This window comes from Elephas maximus, chromosome 3 (assembly GCF_024166365.1).
Source record: "Elephas maximus indicus isolate mEleMax1 chromosome 3, mEleMax1 primary haplotype, whole genome shotgun sequence".
In the NCBI taxonomy this organism is placed as follows: Eukaryota; Metazoa; Chordata; class Mammalia; order Proboscidea; family Elephantidae; genus Elephas; species Elephas maximus.
In genome coordinates, this window is record NC_064821.1 from 8,398,628 (window position 1) to 8,415,651 (window position 17,024).

A 17,024-nucleotide genomic window follows, 5' to 3' on the forward strand; every position below is an offset into this window, starting at 1 on the left:
GGAGGGAAGGCGTCATTCCTTGGTATCTTATGGGTTTAGAACTATTTAAAAATAAATTTAGATTATTTTTCAAAAATCATTTAAATAAAAAAGGGGGTTGACTAAAGAAAACAATTACTGAAAGTCTCAGGGCTGAAGAGAGGCAGAGACCGAACTGACGTTGGAGCAATGCTGGGTCCTTGAGCCTCCAGAATCAGCTGTAAATATTCAGGGTGTCTGCAAGGTCCGTGCAGGTTTGCCAGGAATGTTCCGAAAAGCTCGAGGAGGGCTCAAGTTCCAAGTCTGGGTCCCCACAGGTTCTGACTCCTCCCATCCATGGCTCAGGCTAGGCTTGGAACAAGACAGGTTCCTCATCCCACTGGCTTGACCAGTCCCACCTCCCTCATTCTGGGCTCTGCTCCCACTGATGTGACCATGTGTGTGCAGAGACCATCTCTCTCAAAAATTGGTAGACCTACTATATGCAGACTGTGCGGTCTCACTCAACCCCTCTGTATCCCTCCGAGGCTGCAGTTGTTAGATGCGTTGTGCAGGTGAGAAAACATACTTGAGAGCTAAAAAAGTGACACAGCTCAGAAGGGGCTTCACCAGGATTTGAACCTGGGCCTCTCTGTCCTCCAACTCCCCATTCTTGGGTTCCCAGAGCCTCTAGGCCCTGAGCCTGATTTAGGCAGATGTTTTGCTCCATGCTGAGCCCTGGGCCAGGCCCTGGCTCTGACTGCTGGGGGCGGGGGGGTGGTGGTGGCGCAGCTTCAGGGATGGTGACCCAGGGCCATGTCTGTCCCCAGCCAAGGACATGGGGAAAAGTCACTGTGGCCGGGTCAAGAATCCTACTTCTGGGAAAATCCTCCCTCGGGAGCAGCTGGAAGGAAGAGAGTTGGCTGTGGGTAGCAGAAGCATCCGGGGCCTGTTTACAACTTGGAGCCAGACACACCCCGCACACTCGCCAATTCAGCCAGCAAGACGCGAGGGGACTTGGACTCAGCCCTTGCTCATGCTGTTCCTTCCTCCTGGAGGCACCTCCTCCCTTCACCTGGCTCCTTCAGCCTCAGCTCAGCCAGCACCTCCCTTGGGAGCCTTCTCGGATTCCAGCCAGCCACGTCCCTGTCACTGCCCGTGGGCCCCCCATTAGGCTCTGATGACACTGCTGAAATACTTGGTTAGGTGCTGCTTGACAGGGTGGGTGTGGGGCACCCTGACTCCCAGACCCTCCGTCCCCTCTCTGTGCCCAGTGGCCCTCAAGAAAACGGGCCTCTTGACCCCGATATCTGCTAGACACCCAAGCCCCGCGAAGCAACTGGCTGGCTCTTGGGTGCAAAGGGGTTACACGCCCCCTCGGCTTACGCCTTCTCCAGCTGGCTTCCGGAGCTGAGCCAGCCCAAGAGAGCTTTCCCTGCTAGCTGTGTCCTCCCTTAGAACGTTTCTTGCGGACACTTGGAATCTCTCGTTTGGGTGAACCCTCCTTTCCTCTTCTTGGCCAAGGGGCTGAGACCTGGGGAAGACACATGAGAAGCAAGAAGGTCGTGGCTGCGGCTCGCAGTGACCAAGCGCTCCCTAGGGGCTGGGCCTCAGCACCATTCTCAAGCCCATGTGCCACTAAAGAGCAGAACTGAAACTCAGGAACGGTAAGTGACCCGACCGTGGTCACACAGCCCTCTCAATCAACAGGCTTGTGGATCTTCGATCAATCGCAAGCACTGCAGGCGTCTTCATTTTCTAGATGAAGAAACGGAGGTTCAGAGCAGTGATGCCTGAATTCTATCTTTCCATTTCAGATTCTGACGAGAAGACTCCGGTGCCAGAGCCGGTGACCCACCCACCTCATCTACTCCCACTCTACCCAGTCTGGCCTCACTGTATCCTGGGGAGGCCCTACAGGACCAGGAGCTGATTCTTAAGCAGAAATCACTCCTCTTGATACTGGCTGGTGAATGTTTCAGGCACCCATCCTGAATCTCCACGTGCAATGGCCTCTACCCTGCCCGGCTCCCCGTTCCTTGGCCACCTCCTGAAGCTGGCAGCACCAGCCACAGTGCCCGGGCCCTTCTCTTGGGCCCCAGGTGACAGGACTCTGCTAAAGAGACTCACCTTCTAGGGTCAAGATGGCCCAGCCTTGGTGGTGGGAGACCTGAGTTCAAGTCTGCCTACTACCTGTGCAACCTGTGTTGTTTGTTGTTGTCGGGTGCCTTCAAGTTGATTTTGACTTGTGGCGACCCCATGTGACAGACTAGAACTGCCCCCCAGGGTCTTCTAGGCTGTAATTTTTACGGGAGCAAATACCCATGTCTTTCTCCTGTGGAGCTCTGGGTGGATTCGAACCACCAGGGCTCCAACTAGCATATACAGTAATAATACGTACAGGCTCCAGAGGAGACTCCTGCTATGTGCCAGGTGCCAATGTCCTGGGCCACACCTGCCTCATCAGTCACCTGGGCTTGTGTCAGATTTCCACCTTGGGCTGCCAGGTCCCATTCTCACCTTCAACCCCCACCCCCATCCCAGGGCCGCCAGAGGGTACCTGTGAGCACCTGAGTCAGGCTCATCCCTCCTCTGCTCACAGCCCTCCAGAGTTCCCACCTCCCTCAGGTGAAAGCTCAAGTCCTCCTGCACAGCAAACAGGGCCCTGCACGACCTGGCCTGTCCTCTCCCCGCCCTCCCCTCCTTTCCTTCCATTGCTCACGCCGCTCCAGCCACACAGGACTCCTCGTGGTTCCCCCAGCTCACCAGGCACAGACCTGCCTCAGGGCCTTTGCGCTGGCTGTTCGCTCTGCCGGAACAAATTTCCCCAATCTCCACAGCCACATCCTCACCCCCTGGAGGTCTCTGCTCAGATGCCCCCTCCCCACTGCACCCTCCCCTGACCACCCTGTCTAAAACAGCCCCCAGCCCTCCCCTCCCTTCTCCCTCGCTGCTGCTTTCTTGTGCTGCCAGGCACATCCCCCAGCCAACATACACTGTCTCTTCTGGACAGGACGCGCAGCTCTGTGGGGGGCAGGGCATGTTTTCCTCTATCCCCGTGCCTCAAACAGGGCCTGGCGTACAGCAGGTGCTTAGTAAAAGCTTACCGAATGAATAAACAAGAGCACAGACCTTCCTACGGTCACATGGCAGACCCAGGATTTGAACCCAGGCTGGGGCAGCCACCAAACTTCATGTCTTCCACCCCCTTGTCACAACAGCCACTTCCAGCCTCAGTTTCCCCACCTACAAATGCTCCCGGCTCCAGGGCTGTTCAGGCTCCAATAGACACATGGCACACCCAGGATTTGAACCCAGGCTGGGGCAGCCACCAAACTTCATGTCCTCCACCCCCTTGTCACAATAGCCACTTCCAGCCTCAGTTTCCCCACCTACAAATGCTCCCTGCTCCAGGGCTGTTCAGGCTCCAATAGACACTGCCTCATGCCCAAGGCTGGTTATTACTATCGGAGTAGATGGTGAAGTAGTTGTTGTTAAGTGCCTTCCAGCGGATCTTCGACTCACGGCATCCCCACGTGACAGAGCACAACTGGCCCACAGGGTTTTCTAGGCTGTGGTCCTTACGGAAGCAGACTGCCAGGCCTTTCTCCCGTGGAGCCACTGGGTGAGTTCGAACTGCTGGCTTTTCGATTAGCAGCCGGGCACTTAACCATTGCCAAGTGCCACCAAGCTCCTTGATGAAGTAGCAAAAATGTTATTTATTCAATCAATCAGGTTCAAGCAGTGGTTCTCGGGGGGCGGGGCGTGGGGGGGCAGGCAGAGACTTTTTTTTCTGAAGACATGTATGGTTGTCACAGCTGAGGGGTATGACAATATACTAAAGCACCCAGTGGGTGGGGGCCAGGGGTGCTGCTCAAGGTCCTACAGTGCCCCACCCCAGAGAATGATCCAGCCCCCGTCAGCAGTGCTGAGGGGAAGAGACCTTGCATTCATCATTTGGAAAAAAACTGAGTTTGATCTCTAGCTCATACCATACACCAGAATAAAATTCCCAGTGTGTTAGACGGTATAAACCAGGGTGACCCTCCGGCCTCTGTGATTCCCTCTCTCTCTCTCCCCACTCAGTGTGTGGATTTAAATGTGGGCAGCGTCTTAGGACATCAGGAGATCAAATGATTATGGGACGCAGAGTCTCTTGGGAGTCAGTGGAAACCTCTAACCCAAGGGTTCTCACCCGGGGTGATTCTGCCCCCAGGGGACACTGGGCAATATCTGAGGACATTTGTGAGTGTCACGACAGGGGGGTGCTACTGGCATCGAGTGGGTGGGGGCCAGGGATGCTGCTCAACACCCTACAGTGCACAGGACGGCCCAACTCCAGAGAACGATCCAGCCCCAGATGTCTACAGTGCTGAGGGGGCTGGCTGACTGACTGACTGACTGACTAAATGAATGAAAAACTAAAAATGCTCACACCTTCAGCTGCTGTTCCCACTGCAGGGAATAGAGCCCAGGAGTGTAGAGGTCCCAGGGGTGGCCAAACAGACCATTACAGCCCAGGGGCAGTGTGGTATGGTGGGAGGGAACCTGAACTCTGGAACTGGGAAACTCGGGCTCAGATCTCAGCAGGGCCACTTCCTGACTGTAACTAAACCTCACTGTGCCTCAGTTTCCCTAGTTGTAGGACTGGAATGATGACAGCAGCCCTTGCCTAAGTGGGTTGTGGTAGTGTTTACATATAAATCGCTAAGGTATTTATTAAAAGAAAAAAAAAAAGTGACTATTCAGCCATAAAGAGAAATGAAGTCCTAATACACGTTACAACATGAATGAACCTTGAAAACATCACGCTACGTGAAAGAGGCCAGGAATGAAAGGACAAATGCTCTCTGATCCCACTTACAGGAAATGCCTAGAACAGACAAATGTGTTGAGACAGAAAGCAGGTCAGAGGTTACCAAGGGCTGGGGGTGGGAAGGGGAATAGGTAGCGACTGCTGAGCAGGAGGGGCGGTAGCGGTTGTTGTTGGGTGCCGTCGACTCATGGCAACCCCGCGTGACAGAGTAGAGCTGCCCCATAGTGTTTGCTAGGCCGTAATCTTTATGGAAGCAGATCACCAAGTCTTTCTCTAGGAAAGCAGCTGGGTGGGATCCAAAAACCAACCTTAGGGTTAGCAGCCGAGCACTTGACTATTGAGCTCTCAGGGCTCCTCGCTTTGTGGGTATATATATGGGGTGATGAAAAGTTCCAGAATTAGATCATGGTGATAGTTACACAACATTGTGAGTGGAATTAATGCCACTGAAGTGTATGCTTTAAAGAGGTTAAAATGGCAACTTTCATGTTATGTATATTTTACTCAGTTAAAAAACGACAGCATGAAAACAAGAAAAAACACAAATTGACGAGGCAGGCATGTATGTCGTCAATGTTGACCCAGCAGCAATTACTATGTTCATGGTACCACAGGATCATGGGCCTACTGTGTGCACTGAATAGCATATAGGGGCTTATCAGGTGTCCTTGTCACAAGGACGCTGGGATGTGGACAATGTCATGAGCTCCACTCAACTGAGGCAGAAATGGTGGTTGTGGGGGGGTGAGTTACCGGCCCATAGTCACAGAGCAGGTTGGATGGTTGCAGAACCCAGCCTCTTTTCACAAGGGGCCCTGCTGACCTGGCCTCCTGGATCCCCAACAGGCCTGAGGGACACCTCCTCTGAGGCCCCTTGTGGTACCATGGGTCTTGGCATTGGGCCTGGAATTGACCCTCATCTTCCCCATGTTACAGCCAGAAATGCAGCCATACCCTTCCCCAAACTACACCAACGTCTTTCTCTTCCAGACCTTTCCATGTGTTGTCACCTCCACCAGGGAATGACCTAGCCATTGGCAAACTCCTACACATCCACAAAGCCCCAGCTCCAATGCCCTCTCTCCCAAGAAGCCTCTCCTGACTCCTCCCCGTCCCCAACTCCTGCTCCTGCACTGCCAGGGAAGGTCTGTCTGCCACTGGGTGCTGGCATTTGCTACCTGCTGTGAGGGAAGGGGAACCAACTTTCAGGGGTGACCTGAAGGAATTCCCTGCCCCTCTAAGTCTCAGTTTCCCTCACTGGAAAACAAGAAGCTAACAGAACTGGCACAGCGGGGTTTTGTGAGGCTCAAGGGTACTAAAGCCGATAATGTCTGCGCTTAGTGCTGGGCCTGGTGCTGAGTCTGATGCTCAGGAAGCAAGCATCATCGGCATTGCTGTTACTGTTTCATAAATATCATTATTATTTACCTCTGAATCTCTCAGCACACAGTAGGTGCTTTATGCTTCCTTATTCATGGTGGGCAGGGGCTCTGCTTGGCAAAACCGGAAGCCCCAGGGAGGAGGTGGGAACATGTGTCCACACACACACACGGATACACACACGGATACACACACATCCCACGCCAGCCTCTCTTACCTTCTGCCACGCAGCCTCCAACGAGTAGAACCACGAGGAGGCCCACGGGACCAACCACAGACGTCACACCAGGGCCCCGGGTAGGCGCCATTCTTAGCAGCGACCTCCAACCTCTGCCCTGGATGGGGGATGGCCCCCCGGGTCCCTCACAGAGAGGCCTCAAGCCAAGCGTCAGACGGGGCAGCGTCTGCAGAGACAATGGAAAGGCCATGAGCAGGAAAATCTTGTGGCCTGCATGGAAGAGGCAGGAGGAGGATCACAGAAGGATGAGGGAGGGTTGTGGGAGGGGGGCAGGGCAGGAAGGAAGCAATGAGTACCCAAATTCCAGCTGAGCCCCAATCCTGACTGAACTGTGACCCCAAGCTGAACCACACCCCAGACTGAGCCCTGACTCTAGATGGAGCCCCCACCCCGGGAGAGCCCCAGCTCTGGGCTAAGCCCAAACCCCAAACTGTACCCCAGTCCCAGACCAAACTCCAACCATGGATGAGTCCTGACCGCAGCTGAGTCCCTGACCCCAGCTGAGGCCCAACCCTGGGCTAAGCCCGGACCCTGGCTGAGCCCCAGCTTTAGGCTGAGCCACAATCTCAACTCCAACCATGGATGGAGCCCTGACCCAGCTGAGTACAGCTCTGGGCTTTGTCCTGAGCCCGGACCAAGCCAACTCTGGATGGAGTTCCGACCACAGCTAGCCCAAGCTCTGGGCTCAACCCCGACCCCAGACCAAGCCCCAACCTCAGATGAAGCTCCAACCACAAGCAATCCCAGCTCAATCGAGGCTGAGCCTCAGCTTGGGGCTGAGCCCTGACCCTGGGCTGCACCCTGATCTTGGAGTGAGTACCAGCCCCGTGGGTGCTCCAAACACGCCATTTCTCCCCCAACTCCTTGGAGCCCCCTGCTCTGTCCCCTGCTGCTACTTGGCCCTACAACCTGGCCACCAGACAGATCTTTCCAACACGCACACCTGTGTATCCCACCCGGGCTCGAACACCTCCAGTGGCTCCGGCTGCCCCCAGGGGAAGCTCTCGCCAACCCACCTCCCACTCTCACTCAGGGTGCAGCCCACAGGCTGATCTCCGTCCGCCTCAGTCTTTGTCCCTGCTGTGTCCTGTGCCCGAACGCTGGTCCCGCTCCACCCCATGGCTGCTCCCCACCTCATCCCCCCAAGGCTGCCTCCTCCTCCTCCCACGGGTCCCAGCTCAAGCGTCACCTCCTCAGGGAAGCGCTCCCTGCCCTTCAAAGGCCAACACCCTGCACTCCGTGTCCCACAGCCTCAGAAATTACTAAGATCATCCCCCACTGTGTTCACCATGGTTTGCAGTTAAATACCAGTGTTAATCATTTGGTGTGTTTCCCCCACAAGAGCCCAAACTCATCCAAGGCAAAGGGTGCCCTCATCACACAGCTAGAGTCCCAAGCCAAGTCCCCCACCCCCAGTCTGCACTCGGCCAGAGCCAGGGCAGAGGGCCAGGAAGAGGCCCGAGGGCCAAGTCACTCTATAACCCCACCAGGCGTGCCCTGGGTGGGTTCAGGCCATGGCTGCAGAGATGAAGGCCATATAATGACAGGGTGGCTGCTGTGAATCTGAGTCCCAAAATACCCGCCTGCGGTCACCTCACCCAGCCCTGGGGAAGGCTGGGCTGGTGGTGCCCGGAGTCATGGGTGAGGCTGGGGACAGGAGGCTCAACATGCACACAGTCAGACTGCAGACATACAGACCAGACACAGACAAGGATACGCGTGCAGGGTCAGGCCACAGAGACACAGATCACAGAGATGCAGGCCACACGTACAGACAAGGTATAGACACAGACGTGTGTAGGCAGAACAGAAACACACAGACCAGATGAAGGTACAGACATGCACACAGTCAGGCCACAAACACACAGGCCATGGAGAGACACAGACCACACACAGACATGCTAAGACCACAAACACAGACCATGGAGAGACAAAGACCACAGACATGCACATAGTCAGACCACAGACACACAGTCAGGCCACAGACATACACAGTCAGACCATGGAGAGACAGATCACACACAGGCACGCACACAGTCAGACCACAGACACACACAGATGTGTGCACAGTCAGGCCACATAGATGAGCACACACACAGGCCACAGGCTGACAAAGGCACACACACAGACCACAGACATGCACAGAGTCAGGCCACACACACACAGACAGACAACACCCATCTGCATAGTCAGGCCACAGACATACAAACTAGATGTAGGTACAGATATGTGCACACAGTCAGGCAACTGGGACAGGCTGGACAGAGGCCACAGAGATGCACATGGTCAGGCCACAAGCAGACACACAGATGCATAGAGCCAGCCAAAAGAGATGGACACATACACATCCAGCAGATACAACATGCACACAGTCAGACTATAACCCAAAGAAGCATAACATCAGACCCCAGACACAGATTTGAAAAGTTGGACCCCAGACACACACAGAGTCAGAAAAGACACACACGCAGGATCACAATCGGGCAGACTACACACGTACACAGTCAGACCACAAGCATATAGAGACACACAGAGTCAGACAAGATATACACGCAGGGTCACAGTCAGGCTGGAAATATACACACCTAGACCACAAGCATACGGAGACACACACAGAGACGTATACAGGTACACACAGAGACCACAGATACACAGCCAGACAAGATCCATACCCAGGGTCACAGTCGGGCAAATACAGCTTGCACAGTCAGATCACAAACAGAGCTAGGCACAAAATTAGACACACGGAGTCAGGCAAGATATACACACAGGGTCACAATCGGGCTGGAACACACACAGGGACCACAACCATACAGAAGAAAACAAGTCAGATCAGAAGCACGCGTGCACACAGATCACAGACAGACAATATACACACGCACAGGGTCAAGGTCAGGCAAGCAATACACCCACACGGTCAGACCACAGGCAGCTATCAACACACAGTCAGGTCAGAGACATACAGGAGCATAGCCAGATAAACACCACACACACATCACAGGCACGGAGGTGTGCACAGTCAGGCTACAGACAGGCCACACAGTCAGCAGACCACCCCTGCACACAGTCAGACCACAAACACAGACATGCGAAGTCAGATCCCTCCCTCACACACATGCATGCCAGGCGACAGTCTACAGATACACACTCATACATCACAAGCTGGGGACTGGCCAGATGTGGGGACGGATGCCCAGAGCACGGCCCCTTCCCCAGGCCCTGGTCAGGGGCCCTTTAAGAGCAAAAATGGCCAACAAGGAAGGTGGTGGCCCCAGCCGGGAAAAAGAGCTCTCGGCCAGCTGGGGTCAGGGTGACCACAGTGGCTGGTTCCGCCCACAGACAGCCATCCCTGCTGGCCACATCTGGGGAGCAGGGTTCAGAGAGCCTCAGGGGAAATCAAGGCAGCTCAGCAAGCCTGCAGCCCAGAAGGGCTGAAACCCTGGGGTGGTGACCTCCTTAGTCCAGCCTCAGTCTCCTCCCCTGGAATATGGGCTGGCATGGGTGGGGGTCGCCTGCTCAGAGAGCCCGGGTAGGAGGTGGGTACAGGCACGCCCCAGTCACAGTGGCCTTCCCTGTCCCCCACTGCCCATGGGCGCTCAGGCAACCACCTCCAAAACCAGGCAGCCTCTAATTACTGCCTGGCTTCCGCAGCTCCAGTCTTGTGGGCCCCACGCCCTCCCGGTGTCCGGGCAGGACCTGGCTGAGCCAAGCACAGACAAGGCTGGCCATGGACCCCCGACTCCCCCAAACTCACCACTCCAGCCTGCTGGGGACGGGGCACAGCTGGGGGCCTTAGAGGCATGGGTGAGGGATGCAGGAACAGGGGCAGAAAGGCACAGAGCCGACTTGGGGAAGGGGGGTCAGACACCACCACAGAAGATTAAAAGTCCCAGAGTCTCTTAGGCCCCAGATCCTCCTGGAGGAACTTTCCAGAATAGAGGTATCCAAAAAGCCAAACTAGTTGCCATCGAGTCGATTCCAACTCCTAGTGACCCTACAGGACCAAGGAGAATTGCCCCATGGGGTTCCTAAGGAACGGCAGGTGGATTCGAACTGTTGATTTCTTGGTTAGCAGCCAAGCTCTTTAACCACTGTGCTACCAGGGCTCCAGAGGTAGGACCCTGAAAAGCTCCATGGCCATCCTGCTTCCTGAAAGATCCTGGGTATGGCATCTTAGAAGGGGTCAGGGAGAATGTCAGCAAGTCCCATCAGCTCTGCCTTCAAAATCTATCTCAAATCTGCCCATTTCTTGCCCCCTCTCTGCCTCTGCCTAGCCCACCTCCATTATCGTTCCCCTGGCCCAGTGTAGTCACCTCAAGCCCTGGTTCCCCAGCTCCTGCCCTTGCCCCCAAGTCTGTGCTCCCAGTGGCAACCAGACGGGGCCAGTGAGCACCTGAGTCAGGGCCCATCCCTCCTTTGCTCACAGCCCTCCAGGGCTCTCACCTCCCTTGGGCAAAACCCCAAGTCCTCCCTGCAGCCCACAGGGCCCTGCATGCCCTGCCCCACCCCTCTTTGCCTTCCCTTCCCCCCTCTCCCTCCATTCCAGCCACAGGGGCCTCCTCGTTTCTCCAATTTGCCAGGCCCCATCCTGCCCCAGGGCCTTTGCACGGGCTATTCCCTCTGCCTGGACCACTATGCCTCCAGATTTAATATTGCCATTATTATTATTATCTGGCCGAGAATTAAAGGGTGAATGGGAGTGGGGTGGGGGGCATCGCAGCACAAAGAACAGCAGGAGGAAGAGCAAGAGGCAGCACAGAGAACCCCATGGAAGGAGGTGGGAGATGAGGGCAGAGAGGTGGCATGGAGCAGGCCCACAGGGCAAAGAAGAGCCCTGGGCAGTCCTGGGCAGGCAGGGATGTGGCCATGGTGGTACCTGGTCAACCCTCTGCCCTGCCCCCTTTGCAGAAAAGTGCCTGGGCACCCAGCCATGTCACTGCAGAGACGGGGAAACCAAGGCAACTGCCTGTTGTTGGGTGCCTTCAAGTTGAGTCTGATTCACAGCGACGCCACGTTGACAGAGTAGAGCTGCCCCATAGGGCTTTCTAGGCTGTAAGCTTCATAGGAGGAGCCCTGGTGGCAGGATGGTTAAGCTCTCAGCTGTTAACCAACAGGTCAGCGGCAGTTTGAAGCCACCAGCAGCTCTACGGGACAAGACCTGGCGATCCGCTCCTATGAAGATTACAGCCTGGGAAACCCTATGGGGCAGCTCTACTCTGTCTTACAGGGTCACTGGGAGTTGGAATTGACCCGACGGCAACAAGTTTTCGGTTAATCTTTATGGGAGCAGATCTCCAGGTCTTTCTCCCGAGGAGCTGCTGGGTGGACTCAAACTGCCGACCTTTTGGTTAGCAAGATGCAGTAATCTCCACGCTCCCGGGGACTGGTGTGGTCACAAAGATGGGACCAGCCACCCATGGGGCCACAGGAGATAAGCTGTGTGGTAAATGAGGCTAAGCCAGGTGGGAAGGAGGAAAGGCAGCAGCCGCCCTACCCCCCCATTTCTCTACAAAGGGCTGCTAAGTGCTTCCCCTCTGTGTCCACAGCCGGGCTGAGGCAGAGGGGACACCGAAGCTCATGGAGGAGCAGTCCCTCACCCCGAGCTGGGGTGAGCCCAGGTCCGGAGCCCACAATTCATCACTTGAGTGTGGATTCCTGGGGCCTCTGTGTGACGGCATAGAGGTGAATGACCCTCTCTGGGCCCAGCACGGCCTGCTGAGTGGCCTCGGGGGCTCCCAGCTGAATTCATGGGGACCACAGGGGCTTTCTGCTAAGGAAGCGTTAACGGGGGTGACTGGACACCCACTCCAGCCAGGCACTGGGGCGACGGTCACACGGTCCTGGAATCAGCCTTGTGTGCCCACGCAATCCATGGAGCATAAAGGGGTGATTATGACCCAGCACTGGGCAGCAAGCAGACTCTGTGTCACCGCACAAGGCAGATCCTCCCAGGCCTGAGGACGCCTGGGTGCCCTGCCCTGCCCTGGCCCAAGGGCTCCTCTGCCCCATTCTGATCCCAGGGCAGCCGAGGACCCCAGCGAGAGCAAGCACAGTGACAGCGGTGGGAATGGGGCTCACAGAAAAGTTCCCTGACCCAGAAAACCTCCTGTCCCCTCCCCACCAGCCTCCTTTAGAACCCATGGGGTGTTTCTGCAGCCTGGGACCCGTTTCCAGGGCTCAGGGGCAGGGCCCAGCCTCTGAACTCCCTGGGCCCCGCCGTCAGTGGTGACAGGGACTGACCAATGAGCCCACCCCGGGCTTTCGCTTCGTAGCCGCTGGTGCACTGTAAGTGGTTCCGGCCAAACCCTCTCCCCCCTTGGGGCCTTACTGTCCCCCCACCAGGAAATGGGCTCAGGGCAGGGCCGGGTGGAGTCGGCCCTACCACCCTTCCGGGAAGGGTCTGAGACCTGGGCCGAGGGATCTGACTTTAATTGACTATCCATTTTACTGGAAAGACATGGAGCGTCAGGGCGCTGTCCCCAAGGGTCCTTGCAGCCAGGAGTGGCAGGGTGGGGTGGGCAGGGATCCGGGCCCAGCCCCAGAGAGTGGGATCAGTGATGTCCCCATGGACTGAGCCCCATTAAACACTCCCCATGCTTCTTCCTGTTTGACAAATAAAGAAACTGAGGCTCAGAGAGAGGCATTGCTGGTTGAGGGTCACACAGCGAGGAGGGGGCTGGGCTGCATATAAGCCCAGAGTACACGCTCCCCAGGGGCCCAGCTGCCAGACTGGCCTCTGCCTGTGTGTCCCCCATGATGGCTTCCTGCAGCAGCGGGAGATGCCAAGATCTGGGGGTGCCCTCCCCAGCTCACACACCTGCCAGGGCTCCCCAGCTCCCCTGCTGTGTGTTCAGGTCCTTTAGGATCTGACCCTGTGCCTATCCCGCTGCCTCCTTCCACAAGCCCTTTCAAAAGTTACTGCAGCTCCCAGAACATCCAGACTGTCTCGACCCTTCCCCAGCTGACCCACCTGGCAATTCGCCCTTCATGCACAGCTGTAAGCTTTCCCCATCCCAGCTGAGCCTCAAGAACCGCCCCCCCACTCCTCCCCCAACCCCAGGACCCTTCCTCCACCCAGCTCTAACCCCCCACCCCCACCCTGGGGCTGGGAGTGGCTGTGTCTGGCTCAGCCCCTCCTCTGCTTTAAAGCCTTCCACGGCTCCTCATCATTGTGCGTTAAAAACAAGACCTCTGCTGACTATCATCTACCATCTGCCACCATCTACTAACCTCTGCCTACCACCATCATGCTCCCACCCTCTTGGTCCCCCAACTCCCTGCCCTCTTGCTCCCATACGGGTATTTGTACGCTTACTTCCTTCTACCCAGCACACCCTTCCTCACTCCCCATCAAAAGTCAGCTCTGGTGCTCATGCTCAGGTCCTGTCACCTCCTCCAGGAAGCCCTCCTGGATGCCCCAGGCTAGATCAAGACCCCTCTGGGCTCCCCAAGCATCCTGGGAGTTCCTGTCACACACCTATCATCCCCCAAGATGGGGACCTTCTCCCCTCCCCCAAGAACACAGTGCAGCCCCTCCATTCACCAACAAGTGCCTACTTCACGCTCAGCCCCATGCAGGGCTGTAATCCTGCCCATTTCAGATGGGGAAACTGAGGCCACTGCAGGCAGAAAGGCCAACTTGGCACAGCCTCTAGCTGCAACTTCCTCCAGTCTGCTCTGGAGTCTGCTCAAGCCTTGTCGGGGTGTAGGAGAGGCTGTGAAGGAGCAGACAGGGCTTGGAGGACTGGGGTCAGCCCAGGACTCCCCCGGAACGGGGGCGGTTCCCAAAGCCAGCCCACCCAGGACTCTTAGGAGAAACCATGGGAAGGAGGACGGGAGTAACAATAGGTGCGCTGAGACATGGTATGGGAGCACAGGTGGGGGGCGTGCAGGCATGCAGTTTAGGGACAGGAACGGGGGAGTGGGAAGGTGGGACTGATGTGCGTTACCCAGACCATCCCAAAAGCCAAGGCCCCAGGCCCCTGCCTGGGCCCCATCATCCCTGTTGATTAAAAGCCTTGGCACTGCGTCTTCCTGGGATCCCCAGACTCAGGGGCGCAGGGACAAACGGGAAAGCAGGAAACTTTCTGTGATTTGGAAAGGGTGGCTCAGATCCCCACGCCCCCACCGTGGTCCTGCCACCTCCCCCGCGTTCCAGGTCCCAGCGGAAGGATGCCAAAGGGGCCCCCATGGCAGCGCCCCCGGGCTGGCAGCCCGCGCTGGGCTCCGCCCCCGGGAGGGAGGAGGGTGAGGGCCAGGGCAAGGGCGGGGGAGGGGCCCGCGTAGCATAACGGTCCAGACTTTTCCAAAGTGCGGGTCACCGGCCTGGGTGGAGGGGGGGTGCCAGGCAGCGGCGGGCAGCGCTGACCCTGGAGGCGCGTGGGGCGGGAGGATGCGGGTCCCCCCCTCGGAGCATGGGGAACAGGAGGGGGACAAAGCCCAGGACAGACTGGGCCTGGAAGTGGAAGGGGGTTTAGGGGTGCACTTACCCTGCGGCTCGGAGTGGGGCCTGCGCCCCTCCGCCGCGCGCTGCCTCCGCGGGTCACCGCAGCTCGTCCCTCCCCCTCGGTCCGCCTGGGGCGCGCGGAGGCGCAGCGAGGACTCGGGAGAGGCCAGGCCCAGCGAGCGCGGCCTGGGGGCGGGGATGGGGGCGGGGCCCGGGCGGGGCTGGGGGCGGGGACCCAGCCGGAAGTGGGGCGGAGACTCCAGAGGGGAGCCCCGTCTGGGGGGGTCTAGCAGGTCAGTGGGGGCTCATGCAGCACAGTGTCCCCAACGTGAACATGCCTGGCGGCGGGGCGGTCACCCCGAGGCGCAGCCCCAGCTCCTACCCTCAGAAGCCTGGTCCCAGAGGGTGCCCCTCCCCTCCCCTGCCCCCTCTCTCCCCTCCAGCGCTGATCGTGGCCATGGCAACGGAGGAGGGGGATGAATTAGGGACCCTGGGCAGAGGGCTTCCCGAACACACCCAAATACAGAAGGTCGGGAAAGGGGCAGAAGGGTTCCCTCCTAGGCTGGAGGGAATGGGAGACCCAGCGGCAGAGGACACCCTCAACAGCGACACCCCAGGGGTGGGGGAGGGGGACAGGCAGAAAGAAGCCCCCTCCCTCTGGGGGTCCTCTGGCCCGGTTTGAGGGGGATGAATGGAGGACACCGTGGCAAAGGCCCCCACCCCACCCGCCACCCTGAGGAGGGGGACGGGGAGCGCAGGGCCAGATTGGAAACAGATGGGGCCGCCAGTGCCAGGCCCACGACACCCGATCCGGGAGAGGCGGGGATGGGGACTGGGAGGGGGAGGGGCGGCCCTGCCTGGGCAGCCAATCCGGACCGTGCTGCGCGGGGTGCGGGTTTGAAAACTCCACTGGGGCGCCAGGGGATGGGGAGGTCCTGAGGGTCTGGGGGGCTTAGGGAAGCGGCGAGGGAGGGGCGGGGACCCCGTCTGCTCGCCATCCCTGACAACGAGTCCTCTCATTCCACCATAAGTGCTCAGGAACAAACCTCAGCATCTTTTGGGCACTGAATCTGCTCCTGTAACCCGCACGTCAGCCCGAGGAGACAGGCCTCATCATCACCCGCATTTCCCAAAGGGGTAAACGGAGGCATAGAAATGTCTTGCCCAAGGGCAGGAAGAACAAAGATTGGAATCCAGGTTTGGGTCCAGGGCCTGAGCTCTTACTAACAAGGCTATGGGAGGCCTGAAGCTCCAGACGCCAATGCCGAATCACTGTAAAATTTAAAGCCCCCCTGGATGTTTCTGGGGACACAGGGTGCAGCAGTGATGAAGCACTGGGCTGCTAACCGGAAGGCTGGCAGTTGGAACCCACCCAACGGCTGTGCGGAAGAAAGGTCTGGTGACCTGCTCTGGTAAAGATTACAACCAAGAAGACTGTGGGGCAGTTCGACTCCGTCACATGGGCTCGCTACGAGCTGGAAGACACTGAACGGCACCCAACAACAACGAGAGCAGTGTCAGACCAGCCCCCACCTTCCAGAGGCTCCCCAGCTAGTGGGGCTAACCGATTCAGGTGAAACCAGGGCTTTCATGGGGGCATACGGGCACGGAATCCCGCAAGAGCCCATGAAGCGGTCTGGGACACCCTGCTGTGGCCCCCTCAGAGGGTCCACCCCTGCCCCAGCACCCAATGCCTCCTCTACTCGGGTGATCCCAGCCTGCCCTTCTCCATTTCTGTGCCTCAGTTTTCTCCTCTGCAAAATGGAGCAAATAATCCCCCAACATTCAGGGTGCTGAGCTGGCACCCCCAAAGTGATGGCCGCATAGTAGCTGCTCTGCCAAGATCTGGACACAAACGCCCCACCTGCCCTTGTACAACGGAGCAGACAGCAGGTGCCGATTAACACAGGTGGCTGCGACCTCTCCACTTCCCCCCACAGCCCCACCCCACAGAAACACACAGTAGGTGCTTTATGGAGCCCCACCCTGGCTCCATGCTGGGCACACGGGAGGAGCTTTGTGTCAATGAGGGTGTGTAATTGCACACCGTAGCCTCCTCGGCTCCCCAGGGCACACAGTGGGACCTCCGGAAATGCCATCAGGCATGTAGTAGGTGCCCCACCTGTAATGCAAGCCAGGGCCCCCGGGTGGTGCTAACAGTGAATTTGCTTGACTGCTAACTGAAA

The 17,024-nt window shown here is 57.6% G+C and overlaps 1 protein-coding gene across 9 annotated transcripts in view; it reads right to left on the reverse strand.

Annotated features, from left to right (window-relative positions):
* The window catches only part of PTPRS (protein tyrosine phosphatase receptor type S), a 132,575-nt gene that overhangs the window by 75,628 nt on the left and 39,923 nt on the right, over positions 1-17,024 (reverse strand). For 7 of the 9 annotated variants that reach the window (XR_007516434.1, XM_049876493.1, XM_049876492.1 and 4 more), the window contains exons 1-2: positions 14,882-15,014; positions 6,372-6,558 (exon numbers count right to left, since the gene is read on the reverse strand). Coding sequence is in view for 8 of the 9 variants with exons in the window: in XM_049876493.1 (XP_049732450.1) it covers positions 6,372-6,462 (91 nt within the window). In the remaining variant the exon portion in view is untranslated. Of the gene's footprint in view, positions 1-6,371; positions 6,559-14,881; positions 15,015-17,024 lie in introns of those variants that run through there. The other 2 variants (XM_049876488.1, XM_049876495.1) reach the window with 2 other exon arrangements.